This window comes from Lissotriton vulgaris, chromosome 2_1, assembly GCF_964263255.1.
Source record: "Lissotriton vulgaris chromosome 2_1, aLisVul1.2, whole genome shotgun sequence".
Taxonomy (NCBI): Eukaryota; Metazoa; Chordata; class Amphibia; order Caudata; family Salamandridae; genus Lissotriton; species Lissotriton vulgaris.
Window position 1 is genome coordinate 182035863 of NC_141687.1, and position 16746 is coordinate 182052608.

Genomic DNA, 16746 nt, shown 5'->3' on the forward strand with positions numbered 1-16746 from the left:
AACTGTAGTTACAGGTAAGTAACTTGTTTTCTTATGCTGCATTATGCGCCACGTTTTGTGATATTACTTCTTTATTTTATCGGGCTGGACTGTTCCCATTGGCCGCAGGATCAAGACTGATTTGCATATGGCTGGGTCCAAACTGGAATGACATTGTGAGCAAAAAAACGATGGATTTAGGCCCAGACCTCTGTACTGAGGTGAATGTATGACATTGTTCTGCATTCTGTCCCTCAATTGTTCTTTTTGCATTTGTCAACCCGAGTGGGACGTGTATGCCTAGACATGGGTCCCGTGCTCTCCACGCCACTGGAGTCAAGCTACCCTGGCTGATGAGGGATGACAGCCCAAAACCGGTTCTAGGATGCTTGTTTCCAGTCCAGGGGAGGACCTGGCCTGGCAGTTCGGGCTGGACGGTTCCCGTTGGGCGCAGGATCAAGACTGATTTGCATATGGCTGGGTCTAAACTGGAATCGCATGGCGAGCAAAAAAACTATGGATTTAGGCACAGATCTTTGTACTGGGGTTAATGTATGACATTTTTCTGCATTTTGTCCATCAATTGTTCTTTTTGCATATGTTTCAAATGCAGCAAATCTGTCATTATGTGAAAATCACAGCAGCCGCTCAATCGCATGATTTAAGTGGCCCTGACTATCACTCATAAAGTGATCACTTTCCGCAAACGATCACTCTATTGACCAACATCCAAAGCTATCACACATCAAAAGCTTTGTTGTATTGCTGACATGCTACCAGTCTGAAGAGAATTTGATGGGATGAAGCTATAGCCCCAGAAATACTAGATTCCTCCACTATGTTTCTGCAAAATAATACAGATATGGGGGGCCCTACCAGTAGCTGGCTGGAATTTACAAAATACATCATAAAGAAATACTCTAGGAACAGCTGTAACAAAGCCCATTCTTTAAGGATATGGGCAGGACAGCGGCTGCCTCTGGAAGTGAAACATTCGAAGAAGCTCGTGACTAGGTTTACTCCACAATGTCCAGCGATAATAATGGAAATAAAAGGAGAAAGGAGTGAATTGAAAAAAGAGCTTTGGGAGTTTAAGAAAGCAAAACACAATGACTTCTGGGCAAAGCTCATTTCGACTGTAAGAATAAAGACACAGCGAGCCTCTGGTGAATGATCAATATGAAAGATCATGGACAAAGGAATTTCAATAACGCAAACATAAATGCCGAGACCTGGGCAAGCCAGGTAACAAACGTTTCTCATCATTTGAGGCTGAACCAAGCAAGCTACACCATATAAAAAATGAACAGTTATGTATGGGCATTTGGGATGAAAACCTTACCCTCGTATATAAAATGATTCAAAACGAAGTCAAACCTGGCGTAATGACATGTGAGTGGCGAATAATTCAAAACCAAGCTACGGCTAATGGAAGTATGGAGGACTGGCTGGAATGCAGTGTGTTGGACAATGGCCCATTAACCTTCTCTAGCGAAGATATGCAGGAAATTATCCCCAAATCACACGCTGACTGCGCACCAGGCCCAAATGGGCTACCTAAGGCACTATTTGAAAAAGACCCTAAGCTCTTTCCGGGCCAATAGGCTCAATGTACTTTACAGAAATATTTTACAAACCAGAAATTCCTGTGTCTTGGAGGGGTTCGATAATTCAGCCAATTTATACAGGTGGGGACACGACAAATTCTCTCAATAACCGGCTGACTGCACTGATTGATGCTGAAGCTAAATACTTTGCACACCTGTAGTGAACCGACCTCGAAACCTGAGTATATGAACAAAGGATTATCCCTCTGAATTAAACAGGATTACGTCGGAATCAGGGTTGCGCATCAAACCTGTTGGCCATCTCGATGTTAATGACCCATTCAGCCCAGACACACTCACCTTTGTATGTGTGTTTTTTTTATTTCAAGGAGGCATTTGATAAAATTTATAGAAAGCACCTCTGGGGAAAGTTAAGAACCTTAGGTGCTCTGCCAAATCTTCTACGAGCGAAAGAGCTAATATATTCTGAAACTTGGCTGCTTATGAAAATAGAAGATGACACCCTTCTCCCAAGGAAGATATCAACTACAGAAGGACTTAAGAAAGAATGTGTCTTTGTCACCCTGCTTTTTTAATCAGTTCATCTCTGATCTTACAGGGGAGCTCAATACAGTTAATTTACCCTCACCGAAACTTGAAAATAAATGCCCGTCTAACCTACTTTATGTGGACGACTTGGTACTGTTAAGTCGTCGAGGGTGGGCCTATAGATGCTCATGAGGGCCGTCTTTGAATATACAAGGCTAAATAAGCTGGCTGTGAATCAAATTATCATCTTTGGGAGAAGAATGAATCAACCAGGCTCATGGCATATGGGAGAAGCAAGCACTGAGAAAGTGTCAAAATACAAGTATCTTGGAGTCCGGCTAGATGAAAGGGGTTCTTTTCATAAGCAAAAGGGATTCATTAAAAATAAAGCACTCGCCCTCCAGGCCACCTTCCGAACATTGAGAAAGAAATAGTTGGGTACTAATATGGATCCAATCTCACAAATAATGCAGGCCAAAGTTATACCTGTTTTTACTTATGGAAGTGATATTGTGCTCGGAAATTACACCAGAGTGTTAGATGGTTTGGTGATAGAAATCTATAAACACACTCTCCACCTCTGAAAGTCGGCGTCTCCGACAAAGGTTGGGCCGGAGTTAGGCCTTCTCCGGCAGACCTTAGCCAACAAAGCTCCTTTATCAAGTTATGGCATAGGATTAGGTCAGCAGTGTCGGGCACGCCTGACAGCATAAAATGGAACGAATTTGGATCTGCCAGTGGCAAATTTGCTCACACACAGTATATGGATTCATGTTTGACTGCCTTTCGTACCCGGGAGATATTTTCAATGATAGGCCAAAATGAGTTTAGAAAAGTGAACGTAAATGCCAGAGCTTTGAGTAGAAACACTGACTGAGAAGCTTTCACAGAAATGTCACATTTGGGTTGTACTATCAACATATAGCATCTCGGGGAAACAAGTTCAAAGGTACATAAACAAAAGGATTCCCTGCATTGCATTTTGGGCCATTGCCAACACTGAATTATTTATCGTAGTGGCAAACCCGACCACCCAAGGAGACATGCAGGTTCTCCAGCGAGAAGCCTTTGTTTGCATGCCTTTGTTTGTGTCCTGCATTGTTGGAGCCTCGCAGACATTGTCACACCAACAATGTAACCTCCTGAACGTTGGGACTTGAAGGCAGGCCGTTCTAGAAGTCCTGAGCCCGCTAAACACCACTTTGGATGGCAGGCTGGTCAAATTCATGTCAGCATTTTTGCATCTGGTGAAGGAAGTCAAGGCAATTTATGACTCCAGTAGTACTATTTAGGATGAAGAGATTCTAATTGTCAAAAATTACTGTGCCTTTGTTATTAGTTTTATCTGTTTATTTTTTATTTTATATGATCCTAGCTTCCAATCGCAAACTCCTAGGCACATCAGCACTTTTCAGATAGCATTGCATCTAGGCCATGTTTTCATATGAAATGGCCATGTTTTTTATTGGAATGTATATTTGTTTTCTGTTTTTATATTGGCACATTAACACTTTATAAGATTGATTTATTAGTCTGTTTTTTCACTTAGGTCCGGGATTAGGTTGTTGGTTTTAAATTTGATTTATTGCAAAGGTTTGTATTAATCATGCAATAAAGTCTTGATATTGCCCTCTCTAGAGGAAATAGAGAGATTTGAGACATTGTTGGTGCTCCCAACACATACTGTAAAACCATTATAAGAGTTCACATCAATAAATGACTACAAACCTCTGCTGTTCTATGAACTGTCAATAGGGAACCAATGATGCCTCCGGATTACTAACCCACAATACTCTTTGCAACATCTAGACGTTCCTCTTCAGCATGATTTTCCCTTCAACCTGAGCTTTACTTAGATGACTACCCCTTTGCCCTGCCAAAATGTTTGTCTTTTGCCCTCTTGTATTCTCAGCTGGTGGGTGCACTTCCACCCATTGGGTCGTACATGAGTTCCATAGTAGAGAGGTCAAGCCCAAATAGACACTGCCCCTTGTGAGACCTTTGCTTTCCTCTCTCATCAGACCCATTGTTTCCACCTCTCAAAACTTGGAAATGTGCCATGGTATAATTTTATCAACTAAACTACGTGATATTTATTTTGCTAGTTGATAAATCATTTTCTTACGATTTTCTACTTGATTTGTCAAGGAATGATTAATTGTGCAATATTCACTTTTTTAGGATTTTTGTTCTAAATCTCAGAATTCTATCTTGTTCAACTTTTGTTTATGGTGAAGATTCTCCTTGCTTATACTCCCTCACTCCCTGAATGTACGCCACTCCCTTTTTCCCATCAACCTTAATATTCACGTGTATGCTTAAGTTTTATTTCTCCATAGGTAGTTCCCTGTACAGTTCTGTTTCCCCTAACCCCTACCTCTCCCTGTTTATTTTAAAGCAAACCCTTACCATTTGTTATACTTTCCACTTGGCCTATTACCTTATCTTTAGCTATTTCTGCTGCACCGGTCTCGTTTTTTTAATTATTTTTCATCATCGAAGGATACCCATTGCACTCCCTTAATTCATACTTAATCTTTCCATTCATATTTTAAAGTAAACTGTCCCCGTAATCTTTAGCTTTCAGTTAGTATTCTACCCTTCTCCATTACCATTTTTCTTACCTGTACCCTAATTGTTTTTCCACTATTTCTTTTGGTTTCTCATTTTAATTACCCGGAGATTGTTATATTCTGGAGTAATTAAAAAGAGAAAACGACATGTTACTCTAGGTGCTGAAGTTCTTACTTTTATTGCTGTGCTCGCCTCTATAGGTTAACCGATTTAATTTTATATCTTGTTCTTGCTCCAGATTAGGTACAGAGTAGGGTATGCTGGAACGTTTAGGGTCAGTTTTCAGTATCTGAACCCAGAGGACATGCTTCTATTCACTCAAGTGCATACTCTCCCTGTCATTCTACTTTTTACATCATTATAATTTATGGTGCTCTTCCACTATTAGATGAGGAAATACTTATGCTAACATTTATTCCTGGGATTGCACTAATGAGATCTCCAAAGAAACAAGACTCAGTAGTCTGGTTGGTTAAATCGTGCACCTATTGACCCTGATGTAAGTAGGAGCTGGCGGACTCTTTTGTTCATCACATTTAGCTCAGCTAAATATAAAGAAGTGCAATTTATGTTACCTGTGAAATTGGTAAAAGTACTTGAACTGGATCCAAATTTGATCCAGAAATAAATAAGTAATTTCGAAGAACTCCATTAGGTCTGCCCCAACCTGAGGTTGAGTCCGTCCTAGGTGTACCACTTTATCTGGGTGGGACAAGGCGACAAATGACGAAGCATGCCACATTACATGAGTGAGTCTACCTATTCCAATTCTTGAAATTGCCCTGTTTTAATTGGAGGGAGTGTAGCAGTAGGTGATATCGAATCTAAACCTCATGCGATTGCCCAGGGAGTTCCACAGGGATCGGCCCTTAGCCCCACTTTATTCAACCTTTATGTTCAACCGCTAGCTGATGTCGCCATGCGTGGGAACCTATCCATCGTGTCCTACGCAGACAACACGCAGCTGGTGGTTGCTATTAGTGGGGCTTCCGATCTTGAGGCAGCCAAGTTCCGTGAGGGACTCATATCCGTGGCCCACTGGATGAATGACAATTTCCTGCAATTGAACGCCAAGAAACCGAGGTGCTCATTGTGGGGAAACAAACTCATTTATGGGGCGATAACTGGTGGCCGCATGAGCTCGGTCCGACTCCTATCCCCGTCTCTGAAGTTAAAAACCTTGGGGTCTGGTTTGACTCCCAACTGAGCTTTTCCACCCATACTAAAAAGATTGCTGCATCTTGTTTTGGGATTTTGCGTCAGCTTCGGTCCACCTTTAAATACTTTGACGCTCCCACCCGACAACTCATTGTGCAAGCCATGATCTTGTCAAAACTTGACTATGCTAGCTCTCTTTTTCTTGGAGTCAATCAGGCTGAATTATCCCGTCTCCAACGCGTCCAAAACGCTGCCGCCAGGGCTCTGGTTGGCTTACCCAAATTCTGCTCAGCTAGGAAAACCATTCATAATCTCCACTGGCTTCCGGTGGCTCAGAGAATTATGTTTAAATCACTGACTCTGACTTTTAAAATCCTCAAACTCTCATCTCCTCAGATTCTGGAGCCTCTCATCCTCCCCTATGTTCCAGAACGCTCTCTGAGGTCCTCCACCCTCCACCTAGCCATAGTTCCTCGCTTTAAGAGATCCAGGATTGGTGGACGCTCCTTCCGAGTTCTTGCCGCCAAATTGTGGAATTCCCTACCCGCCCACATTCGTGCCATCGATGGGCTCCTTGCTTTCAGGAAGGCTGTCAAAACCTTTCTCTTCCCCTCAGCTCCTTAGTTCTGTTGTGTTGTGTTTTGTCTCTCACTCTTGTCCGGCTTTTCTGTTCTGTACCAGCGCCAGGACGCCCCTTTGCTGGGGCATCTGTGCGCTCAATAAATCCGGATAACATAACATAACATAATACTGGTCATTTCTATAGGTGTCCAAGGAAAAGGATTCCAGGCACCAAATAAGGGTGTCACAGCAATCTGTAAGGCAAGCATGTTGTGAGTGCGGCATTACAAATGCAGGAGGAGGCTACACCACATGGTTCCGCACTTAGTAAAAAGATCCTGTCATCGCTGTGTCCTGCAGCTGACTCACATAACCTTGGTGTCTCTTGTACATTTTTTGAGGGACGTTTTGTTCAAATGGTGTGGCCACAGTCAAGCTTGTAAATCACAACTTCTATTACGAAGGCACTTTTGTGAGTTAGGTGAAACCAAGGCAGAGCCTCATGTAATTGTTTTAGGTGGAATAATATGTTTCTGGGATAGCTGAGGCATCCACTTGGTTCATGAGCAGGTTCTCTGACTCTTGCCTCTTGAGTCAGACAGTATCCAGTGCAGTCCTTTAAGGCAGATTACCAATTTGCAGCACATCCCTCCGCTGGGTTGAGAAAGTAAAGTAATTAAAAGCAAGAAGAAGAGTATAAAAAAGTGTCTCTTCCTCTAAACAGCTGCATAATATGGCCTTAACTGGCACAATGTAGACGCTTCTGTATTTATATAGTGTAGACTACACCACATGGGTATCACATGAAACAACAGATTGCCTAGCACTAAAGAACATCGTTTACAGCTGCTTTGTGAAGTGTAAAAAAGATGATATTCAACACAAGATACACTGAGCATATAACAGTCAGAGCAGTAAAGAGGAGAGATCAATTAATTATCCTTTTTCAGATGGATCCTGAATAGTTGAGTTTTCGAACCATAGGGAAATCTAGGAAGTTGGAATTGAATTAACTCGACAGTAAAAGGATTTCAGACAATTTTAATGGGATGTATACAAGAAGCACAGATTAGCCTTTTTTCTGTACACCCATGTTGTGAAGTTTGCTTCTGACATAGTAAGGCAGAATGGGGTGAAGCGACAAGTGTGAGGCAAGCTATTATGGCAAGCTATTTTGAGTAGGTTCTGATCTTACACAGCAGCCAGAGAAGGTTTCTTAAAATAGATGCAATGATTTCTGATTTTTGTACCCTTGACAGGGCATGCATCAGCATGTAAAACCACAGTGAGCGGTGCTGCCGAGGCTTTGGGGCAGCCAGCTAAGATGAGATTGCCACGATTGTGGTGTGGTAAAACCCGACCTTGTACTCTGTAGTCTAATGGTGGAATAGTGGACTTGATATTCCTGAGGAGGAGTTGGAATGAGGCGGCTGTGGTCAGCCTGGATATGTGGGGTTACATAATTAGATTAAGGATTATTGTTAAATCAGAGTGATTTATCTGATGAGACCAGTGTGGGGAAAATGTCTAATGAAAAGTTGATGAAGCCAAGATCGTATTGGAGGAGGTCATACTTTTGAAAGTAAGAGCTGGGTTTAGTTTAAGAGAGAACATGTTCGTTCAGTCTGTCAGTTTTAGCAGCAAAGCCTTTAGAGTAGTGGATTCTCAAGGCCCTAGGACTCCCTCAAGATGTCAACTGGAGCCATCTGTGCATGGTGTCCCCTCCTGCCCAGTGAGTACCAGCATAAAAGCAGCAGGCCTCCTTTTGGCAGTCATGTTCTCATCTTGTTACATTCAAAGACCCTTGGTCACCCAGCATCCTTTGACCCACTCAGTAATTATCATTTGAGTTATTTGCTTTGAGGTTTGCTAGTGCATTAGCCATAAGAAAGTCAATTACTTCTTTACAGCGGTGGAATCCTGCATGCCAATGCCATGGTCCATACGTCATCAGATGCCTGCGTTGCTTACCCATTGTACTCACCTTACATGGATTGAACATGTTCCGTCCAAGCAGGTTAGAATATTATATATGGCTCCATTTATCTGTGAGAGTAGATTGATGAGTCCTGGGAAACTACACAACCCACAAAAGAATGGCCTTCATACATAAACCATTTAATTATGGTCTTTTGTTGAACTGTCACCCTGTTTATTTATTTACAGTTAATGATATAGAATGTTTTATGACCATTCTACTTTTGTTGTGTCCTAGGATTTTCCCAGAGAATTGTAATTAGACTGTGGGATTTATTGAATGAGAGCATTGGTAAATTAGTGAAGATCAAAGCTAGGAATATTGTGGTGTATCTAGTTGCAGGGGTAGAAGGTCCATAGAAATATGTGGTTGGTGTTTCGATGTCTTTCGTTTGATGCCCTGTTAGAGCAGCAAACAATGGTGTGGTTTTAGACATCATATTTTTAACATGGATTGTCCAATATGTACGTCTTGATTAATTGAGACGGAAGTGATAGCCTTCTGTGCTCGCCATGAGGTTTCCTTTGTCATTTTCTAGTTCCTGGCACTGTAGAGCATTGGAACAACATACTATTCTCATAAGATTTTATTTCATTTGTTCTACTCCGTAATGAAAAGAAATGCTCGAAAATCCAACGTAAAGGCACTTTAACAAGGAATAGCTGAATAAACATATCAGAGATGCAGATCTGTCTGAGGAAATGCATTATCACCATGATAAAATGGAATGAGGTTTGTCAGACTTTAACTAGTACACTGTGTGATTATAATTTCTTCATAGAATTCTCTGTCTCTCATCTGCCTGACATTCACCTCCCATGTATTCCCACTGGCCCGAGCATCTGGCCTTACGATTGATTTTATCTTTCCTTCTAGGAGAATGTGTCCTATTTTTGCTACCCCTTCACGTTTGAGGCTTTCTTTACACACCAGGATGAATCTGAAAGTAAGTTACACACCTGGCCACACCGCTACCCGTTTACTTTGGGGTACTGAATGCCATTACAGGTGTAATGGGATTATGCACATCTCAATTGAGGTACATTGGCTGGGCTGGGAAGTACGTAATGGTGGTGGGCATTTACAGTGACTTATTGATATCACATATAAATGAAGGTTTTAATCTGAAGATATTCAAGCAGGTTTACAGGGCTTGTTACATGTGGAAAATCAATTTATGCTTCGTTTTTAAATTCTAGATTAGATTTTTGTTTTACTCAAACTACCACTTTTTTGTGTTGGCTTGTGTCCTACACCGATCAGAAGCACAAACTACTTACAGTCCATCAATAGAGAACATGACCTACACAGAAGTCCTTGCATAATAAAACTAACCAAAAACCCACCTTTGATCGTCAATGTCAGAACAACTGCTAAATAAGACATGCTCCAAACTTAATAAATAGTTTAGTTATAAAGTTAAAGCAGACCCAGGTTTGTATGATTCCCTTGCATCAGAGTTTAGCACCAGTGTCCCAAGGCCAGAGGCCATTCTTTAAAGGGCTTGGGCCATTGGGAGAGATCTGCTAATGGCCTTCGGTGCGATCCCTGTAAATTTTTTCAAAGCTACTGTTGTGACTCTGCAGTCAGGATCACATTTTGGGTGAGCAATCGGGGCTTAAAAAGGAAACTGGTCTGTGGTCTAGATACTATACAAAACACTTTGGTTTGCAGACTTTACATATAAATCTGCTTGCCTGCTTCTCCTCTATCTCTATTTTGTTTCCTTTTAGACACTCTTTCTAGTTTGTTGACTTTGGCATCTATTTAAAGGAACGAAGCAAACTAACTGTCATTGCATACACATAGAACAGTGATGTCTGGCTGGAGTTGCAACTTCTTGGTCCATGACACTACTGAAAGTCAAGTTGCAATATTTCTGGTCTTTTCCAGTTCGTAGATTTCATATGTGAGACCGGTTGGACATGGACTATGTAAGCAATGTATCACAGTTTACAAATGGCCTTACTGTTGATTAAGTTAGCTTTGACGTAATTGTACTAAATATCTTAATATTGTATAAGCAAAGTTATATTTTGTCTTCCTCTCTGCGCGCTGCTTATTTCACCCTTGTACATCACTCTTTACTCTTCCCTCCAACCTCTCTCACTCTTTCTGGATTTGTGTATCATACATTCTTAATATATTCACCATGTCCTTCTTTTCTCCTGCCTCCTATTTTTTGTACCTGTTATTTTATCTTTTCGTATTCCCTTTTCTCTCCTCACTATACCCTTCTCTTATCCATCTTCTGTCTTCATTTTCACGTGTCTTACTCTCATTTTTACTTCGTCCTTCTGTGCCTACTTTCTGTTCCATTTCCCTCCCACTCGTTTCTCTTTCTCTATTTTCTCTGCATATGTGATTCTCTTATTCCAACTCTAATCTTACGTCCCCATTTCCTTACTTACTTTTTTCTTTCTCCTTTTCTCTCTTGTTCCATTCGCTGTTCTGTTTCTTATCTCATTCTTCTCTGTTCCCTTCCTTACGTCTGTCCTCATCCTCAATTAATTTCTTCCCCTTTAATTTCCCTTATTTATTTTCCTTTTACTGTTTGATCTCACCTTACTTTTTTATCTTCCCCCTATCAAATCGTTCTCTTTCCTTCTTATTCCATCCTACTCCACGTCCTGTTTCACTTTCCTTCTTTTTCTTTCGCTTCATACACCTTTTACGCTCTCTCCTGCCCCTTTCCTTCTATCTGCCTGTTCCTGTTCTTTCTACATTGCTCCCAGGCTCGCTCCCTCAGTGGCCCGTGTTGTACTTTGAAGTCCTTTCTCTAGACTTCTGGCAAAGGTATCGTGTGGAGGGCTATGGATCCATTGTGCTTCCATCGTCACCAGGTAAGAACCCTGGAAGTCTCTCCGATCTTTCTTTCCGAAATGTGGTGCGACGCATGTGATATGTGAGAAAAAGATAGTGGTTTTTTTTACTGAGATAAAGAAGCATTTCCATTTTTACCTAACAGAAGCTAAACATTAGTATGTACTCTACCAAAGAAAGGCATTGCATACTTTAAGCATCCTCAGAGTTGTGAATGGTCACAACATTAGTGGCATCATACAATTTCCTGCTAATAATAGTAGGAGACTGCTGTGAAGTTGTGTTTCAGCATGTCTCATGTGCCTTTCCATGTTGTTGTGGTGCATAGAGAATCACAAATTTGGTGACAGAGCCAGTCAGGCGCACGGTGTACGTGCCATGCTGGAGCTCTGGCACCAAGTCAATTCCGGGGGCTCCCAGAAGCTCTCGGATACCGTGGTTTGTCTCAAGGTCAAAGGATAATGGCCAGCAACTTTCGCAGACTTGACAACAGTCCCTGAATTGCTCCCTCAGTGGCACAACAAAAGCCACACAATGGAATTTAATCTACCATAGAAGACCTTTAAGGGCTTGTAAGTTGAGACTTGTTTTTTACACTGTCTCCGCCAATTGCAATTATTTTCCTGCCAAAAGGATGCCTGTGATGGCTTAACTCAGGGGAGAGTATTGTGTAGAAATTAACATTGATTCCTGCTCTACAAGATTCCCGGTTGATGATGACCAGGAAGAAGCAAGCACCATTGCAATAAAACGAATAACACCAGACCTGCTCTATGCTCCACTGCACTGCCAGGAGCCATGGCAACAGGTAGTGGAGCGGGAGCTTGACTAGTATATTTGTATACTAGGCAGGTTGTAAACTAGGTTAAAGCCCAAAAATGAAGACTACTGGAATCAATATTCATTTGTTCTTAGAAAAAAGTACAGGTAATGTGTAAGCATCCCTTTCACAATCGACGTGGCCTATACGCAGATTAAGCCAGAGCTTAACTGTATGCTTAGATTCTAATTTGCCTTTTAGAATTTGGATATCTAGTTTTGTCATATCAGGCTTTTTTCATCTGCAATGACTGAAATTGATATTTCTTTATCTCACCTATGCCAACAAAGTCCAAGTTACTCTAGCAAGGTATGTATGGGGTATAAACCTGGTTCAGCTATTGCCTCTGGGCCTAAGTGAACGTTCACCATACTCCAGTCGGTAAACAATTGGTGATGTCTGGGTTCTATCCAAAGTGTTCTGGTTTGAACATATGTCTTCAAACGGCCCTTTATTGGTTATCCATTTACCAAAAAAGCAAACTCAAAGACATTATGTACTGCATACAAAACCTTTAATGTGACTAGCTCTGTTATTCCTAATAGCGCGATTATCTCTTTCACCTACGATGTCCTGCAAAGAGATGTACAGTCCTGGGACACCTTAATCAGGCAGGCCACAGGCTAGGGTAATGGCATAAAATAATTAATTTCCATGGTTCTTGCAATCCAAAGTAAAGATACATTAAAAGAATAACAACAATCCCTTGAAAGTTTGACAATAAATCGCAGAAAAGCATCCAAGTCTATTATCCAGTCGGGGAGATAAAGAACAAAGGTGTTTCACAGTCCAAAAATAAGCAAAAAGAAATATTAAAACAAGCACTGGCGTTGCCAATAGGTCTCGCATTAGGAAAGTGTGAGCTATTGGTATTGTAAATGACAATTATTTTTTTAATATGTGTTGGCATTGAAAATAAATAAATGAATAGCATTGTTATTTACAAAGCCAATAGCTTACACTTTCCTAATGCGAGTCCTATTGGCTATGGGAATGCTTGTTGTTAGCCAGCAAGGACAGTGCTGTTGTGGTGCAGAGTGATGCTGTTATGGTGCTGAGTGATGTGGTGGTGTATTAGAGTGATGTGGTGGAGTCCCAGAGTGATGTGGTGGAGTCCCAGAGTGATGTGGTGGTGTCCCAGAGTGATGTGGTGGTGTCCCAGAGTGATGTGGTGGTGTCCGTGAGTGATGTGGTGGTGTCCGTGAGTGATGTGGTGGTGTCCGTGAGTGATGTGGTGGTGTCCGTGAGTGATGTGGTGGTGTCCCAGAGTGATGTGGTGGTGTCCGTGAGTGATGTGGTGGTGTCCGTGAGTGATGTGGTGGTGTCCGTGAGTGATGTGGTGGTGTCCGTGAGTGATGTGGTGGTGTCCCAGAGTGGTGTGGTGGTGTCCCAGAGTGATGTGGTGGTGTCCGTGAGTGATGTGGTGGTGTCCGTGAGTGATGTGGTGGTGTCCGTGAGTGATGTGGTGGTGTCCGTGAGTGATGTGGTGGTGTCCCAGAGTGGTGTGGTGGTGTCCCTGAGTGGTGTGGTGGTGTCCCTGAGTGGTGTGGTGGTGTCCCTGAGTGGTGTGGTGGTGTCCCTGAGTGATGTGGTGGTGTCCGTGAGTGATGTGGTGGTGTCCCAGAGTGGTGTGGTGGTGTCCCTGAGTGGTGTGGTGGTGTCCCTGAGTGGTGTGGTGGTGTCCCTGAGTGGTGTGGTGGTGTCCGTGAGTGGATGTGGTGGTGTCCCAGAGTGGTGTGGTGGTGTCCCAGAGTGATGTGGTGGTGTCCGTGAGTGATGTGGTGGTGTCCGTGAGTGATGTGGTGGTGTCCGTGAGTGATGTGGTGGTGTCCCAGAGTGGTGTGGTGGTGTCCGTGAGTGATGTGGTGGTGTCCGTGAGTGATGTGGTGGTGTCCGTGAGTGATGTGGTGGTGTCCCAGAGTGATGTGGTGGTGTCCCTGAGTGCTGTGTTGGTGTCCCTAAGGGCTGCGGTGGTGTCCCTAAGGGCTGCGGTGGTGTCCCTGAGTGCCGTGGAGGCCTCTTCCCTGGAATCCGAAACAGCTTGTCATAACACTTCTTAACACGTAAACATCGCCTTATAAATGACCATGCCCCTGTCCTAAATAAGGCACAAACACGAGCTCAGAAATGCCTTGCTTGCACTGGCCATTTTCGAGCTGCATTTCCTCCTCCAAACTAGAACATTCTTCCAATAACATAAACCTCTTGGTGGGGGCGGAGGGGGAGGGGGGCACTTCTCCGCAAAGCGTTTCTTCCTTCACACGAACACCCACTGCCCCTACAGAGACATATTCGGCGTGTTGGTGGCCATGCTTGAGCGGACTCGAAAAACAACCCTCAAGTGAAAACACACGAGCTGTACATTTATAATTATGGCTCCTCGGGACTTCTGTGTAGGTGTGTGTCCGTGTCTTTCTGTTTCATTGGTGCAAACTGCGTTTAAAGCAAACACCACATTTGCAAGGAAAGTGTGGAGTTGATTCTGCTTACACTAGCCCTTTCTGTGTCGCACATTTGCACCCGAGAAAGTGCCGCGAGGGCACACTTCCTACCCTTTTGTCTGCCCGTCTTTGTGGACGGGCCCTGGAGCATGTCAAATTCCCATGCAGAGCAAATTTAACCCGAGAAAAAAAACAGCCGAACAAATAAGTATGTCTGACCGCAAGCGATCGCTTGATACTCAGCTACACTTTCTTTCGGTTCTTGATGAGTCATTTAAATAGTGAAAACACACGAGCTGTACATTTATAATTATGGCTCCTCGGGACTTCTGTGTAGGTGTGTGTCCGTGTCTTTCTGTTTCATTGGTGCAAACTGCGTTTAAAGCAAACACCACATTTGCAAGGAAAGTGTGGAGTTGATTCTGCTTACACTAGCCCTTTCTGTGTCGCACATTTGCACCCGGGAAAGTGCCGCGAGGACACACTTCCTACCCTTTTGTCTGCCCGTCTTTGTAGACGGGCCCTGGAGCATGTCAAATTCCCATGCAAAGCAAATTTAACCCGAGAAAAAAACCAGCCGAACAAATAAGTATGTCTGACCGCAAGCGATCGCTTGATACTCGGCTACACTTTCTCTCGGTTCTTGATGAGTCATTTAAATATATAAATAATAATGCAGTAGTATTAGCAAGTTACGAAGCATACAATTCTGAAGTTTCCACGAAACTCTTGAAATGTGAGTGTGCTCGCGGAGAAGTTTACATACAGAAAGAGAGTTTGGGAGTGCACACACAGCCTGGTGACCGTGAGAAGTGTGAAGTAGGGGGCGGGGGGAGTGGATGCCTGAAGTGAAGCTGCTGGCGGCACCACGCTGGGGTAGCAACAGATGGCTGGCTTTGATGTGGTGATGCAATGGGGAAGCCTGTGAGGAAATGCGTGTGCTTGGCTGGGCTGCCTCTGATGATCTAATGCGAGTCAAGGAAGGCAGGCGCTGGAGAGGGAGGGGGTGGGAGAAGCTGTGTGCGGGAGGCTGGGCTGGCTGGGCTCGTTCATGAGAGGCTTGTGGTCACGTGATTCTCCCGTTTTTCACATGCACTGTGAAGAAACTGTAGTCGAAACTGCAGTGGTTTGACTAGTGGATCGAGCACTTGAATTCTCGCCATTTTCCAATGGAAAAGGCGAGACCTAAAAAGTAACCTATGAAAAATAAAGGCAGAGACTTTTAAAGTGAGAACCAAAATGAGGTGCAAAATCAGAATCCAAGATCAAGTAAAACATTAAAGCCGAGTTCAGCAAATGAGTGGAATCAAATGGAACCCCTATCTCAGTCTGTTGCCAGCTTCTACCAATTGCAATGCTTAGGCCTTCCCCTCGGACAAAGAGGCAAAGCGTCTCTAGATGTGCTGTAAAAAGATGTACAGTCCTGGGGCATCTTAATCGGGCAGGCCATAGGCTAGGCTAATGGCATATAATAATTTGTTACCAAGGCAGACTGTAACAGCGAGAAACAAAATAAGGTACAAAATCTGAATCCAAAATCAAGTCAAATTTTAAAACCAAGTTCAGCAAATGAGTGTAATCAAATACCAGAACCAACATCACAATCCAAGAACAGAAGCAGCGAAATATAAAGCAGGGTACAGGAATTCGAAAGTCAAGTAGGAGGAACAAGACAATAAGGATTATCCCTGAAGGTAACATAACCTGCTGTGCAGCTGCGACTCTCAGGGTTTATATACCCCGCTTAGAGCTGGTTACATGATACTCAAACGTGCTTTGATGACACGGAGTGTTGGAATATCTGCAACCTTCACAGTACAATTGCAGATATCTTTGATTGTGATAGAGAGGCCTGTGCAGTTGTCATTGAATGTGTGGCTTTAACATTCTCCACTAGTGAGCCAGTGCCAGCACCTTTCACTGGAGTCTAGTAGCCACAGCCAAGTACTACGCCATAGCGATCATGCCCCATCTGTGTGCATGCTCAGAGGGGATCTTCTCGTGGGGCACCATGGTGGGTACAACATATGAGGCCTAACTTTTTGATTATTAATACTAAAATGTGTTATCTTGATGAGATGAATTGAAAATCTAAATACTTCTGTGATTCCTCTTTGTTAAAAACAATTGTATGTCAAAATCTCGAGTTTTTATTATTCACTGCCAATAACATTGTGTCTAGAGTATCAACTACCTACATATCGTCAATGCAGGTATATTTAGGTAAATACAGATCAACTATTCATAACTCCACATTGACATACCTTGTTAGAATCATAAATCTATGTCTACCTATTTATACTTACCTTGATAATA

General features: G+C 42.9%; 1 protein-coding gene across 2 annotated transcripts in view; it reads left to right on the forward strand.

The window, feature by feature from the left end:
* MKS1 (MKS transition zone complex subunit 1) overlaps positions 1 to 16746 on the forward strand; it is a 341489-nt gene that overhangs the window by 304939 nt on the left and 19804 nt on the right. For both annotated transcript variants that reach the window (XM_086954701.1, XM_086954702.1), the window contains exons 13-14: positions 9223 to 9292; positions 11082 to 11189. In XM_086954701.1, coding sequence (XP_086810827.1) covers positions 9223 to 9292; positions 11082 to 11189 — 178 coding nt within the window. The remainder of the gene's footprint in view (positions 1 to 9222; positions 9293 to 11081; positions 11190 to 16746) is intronic.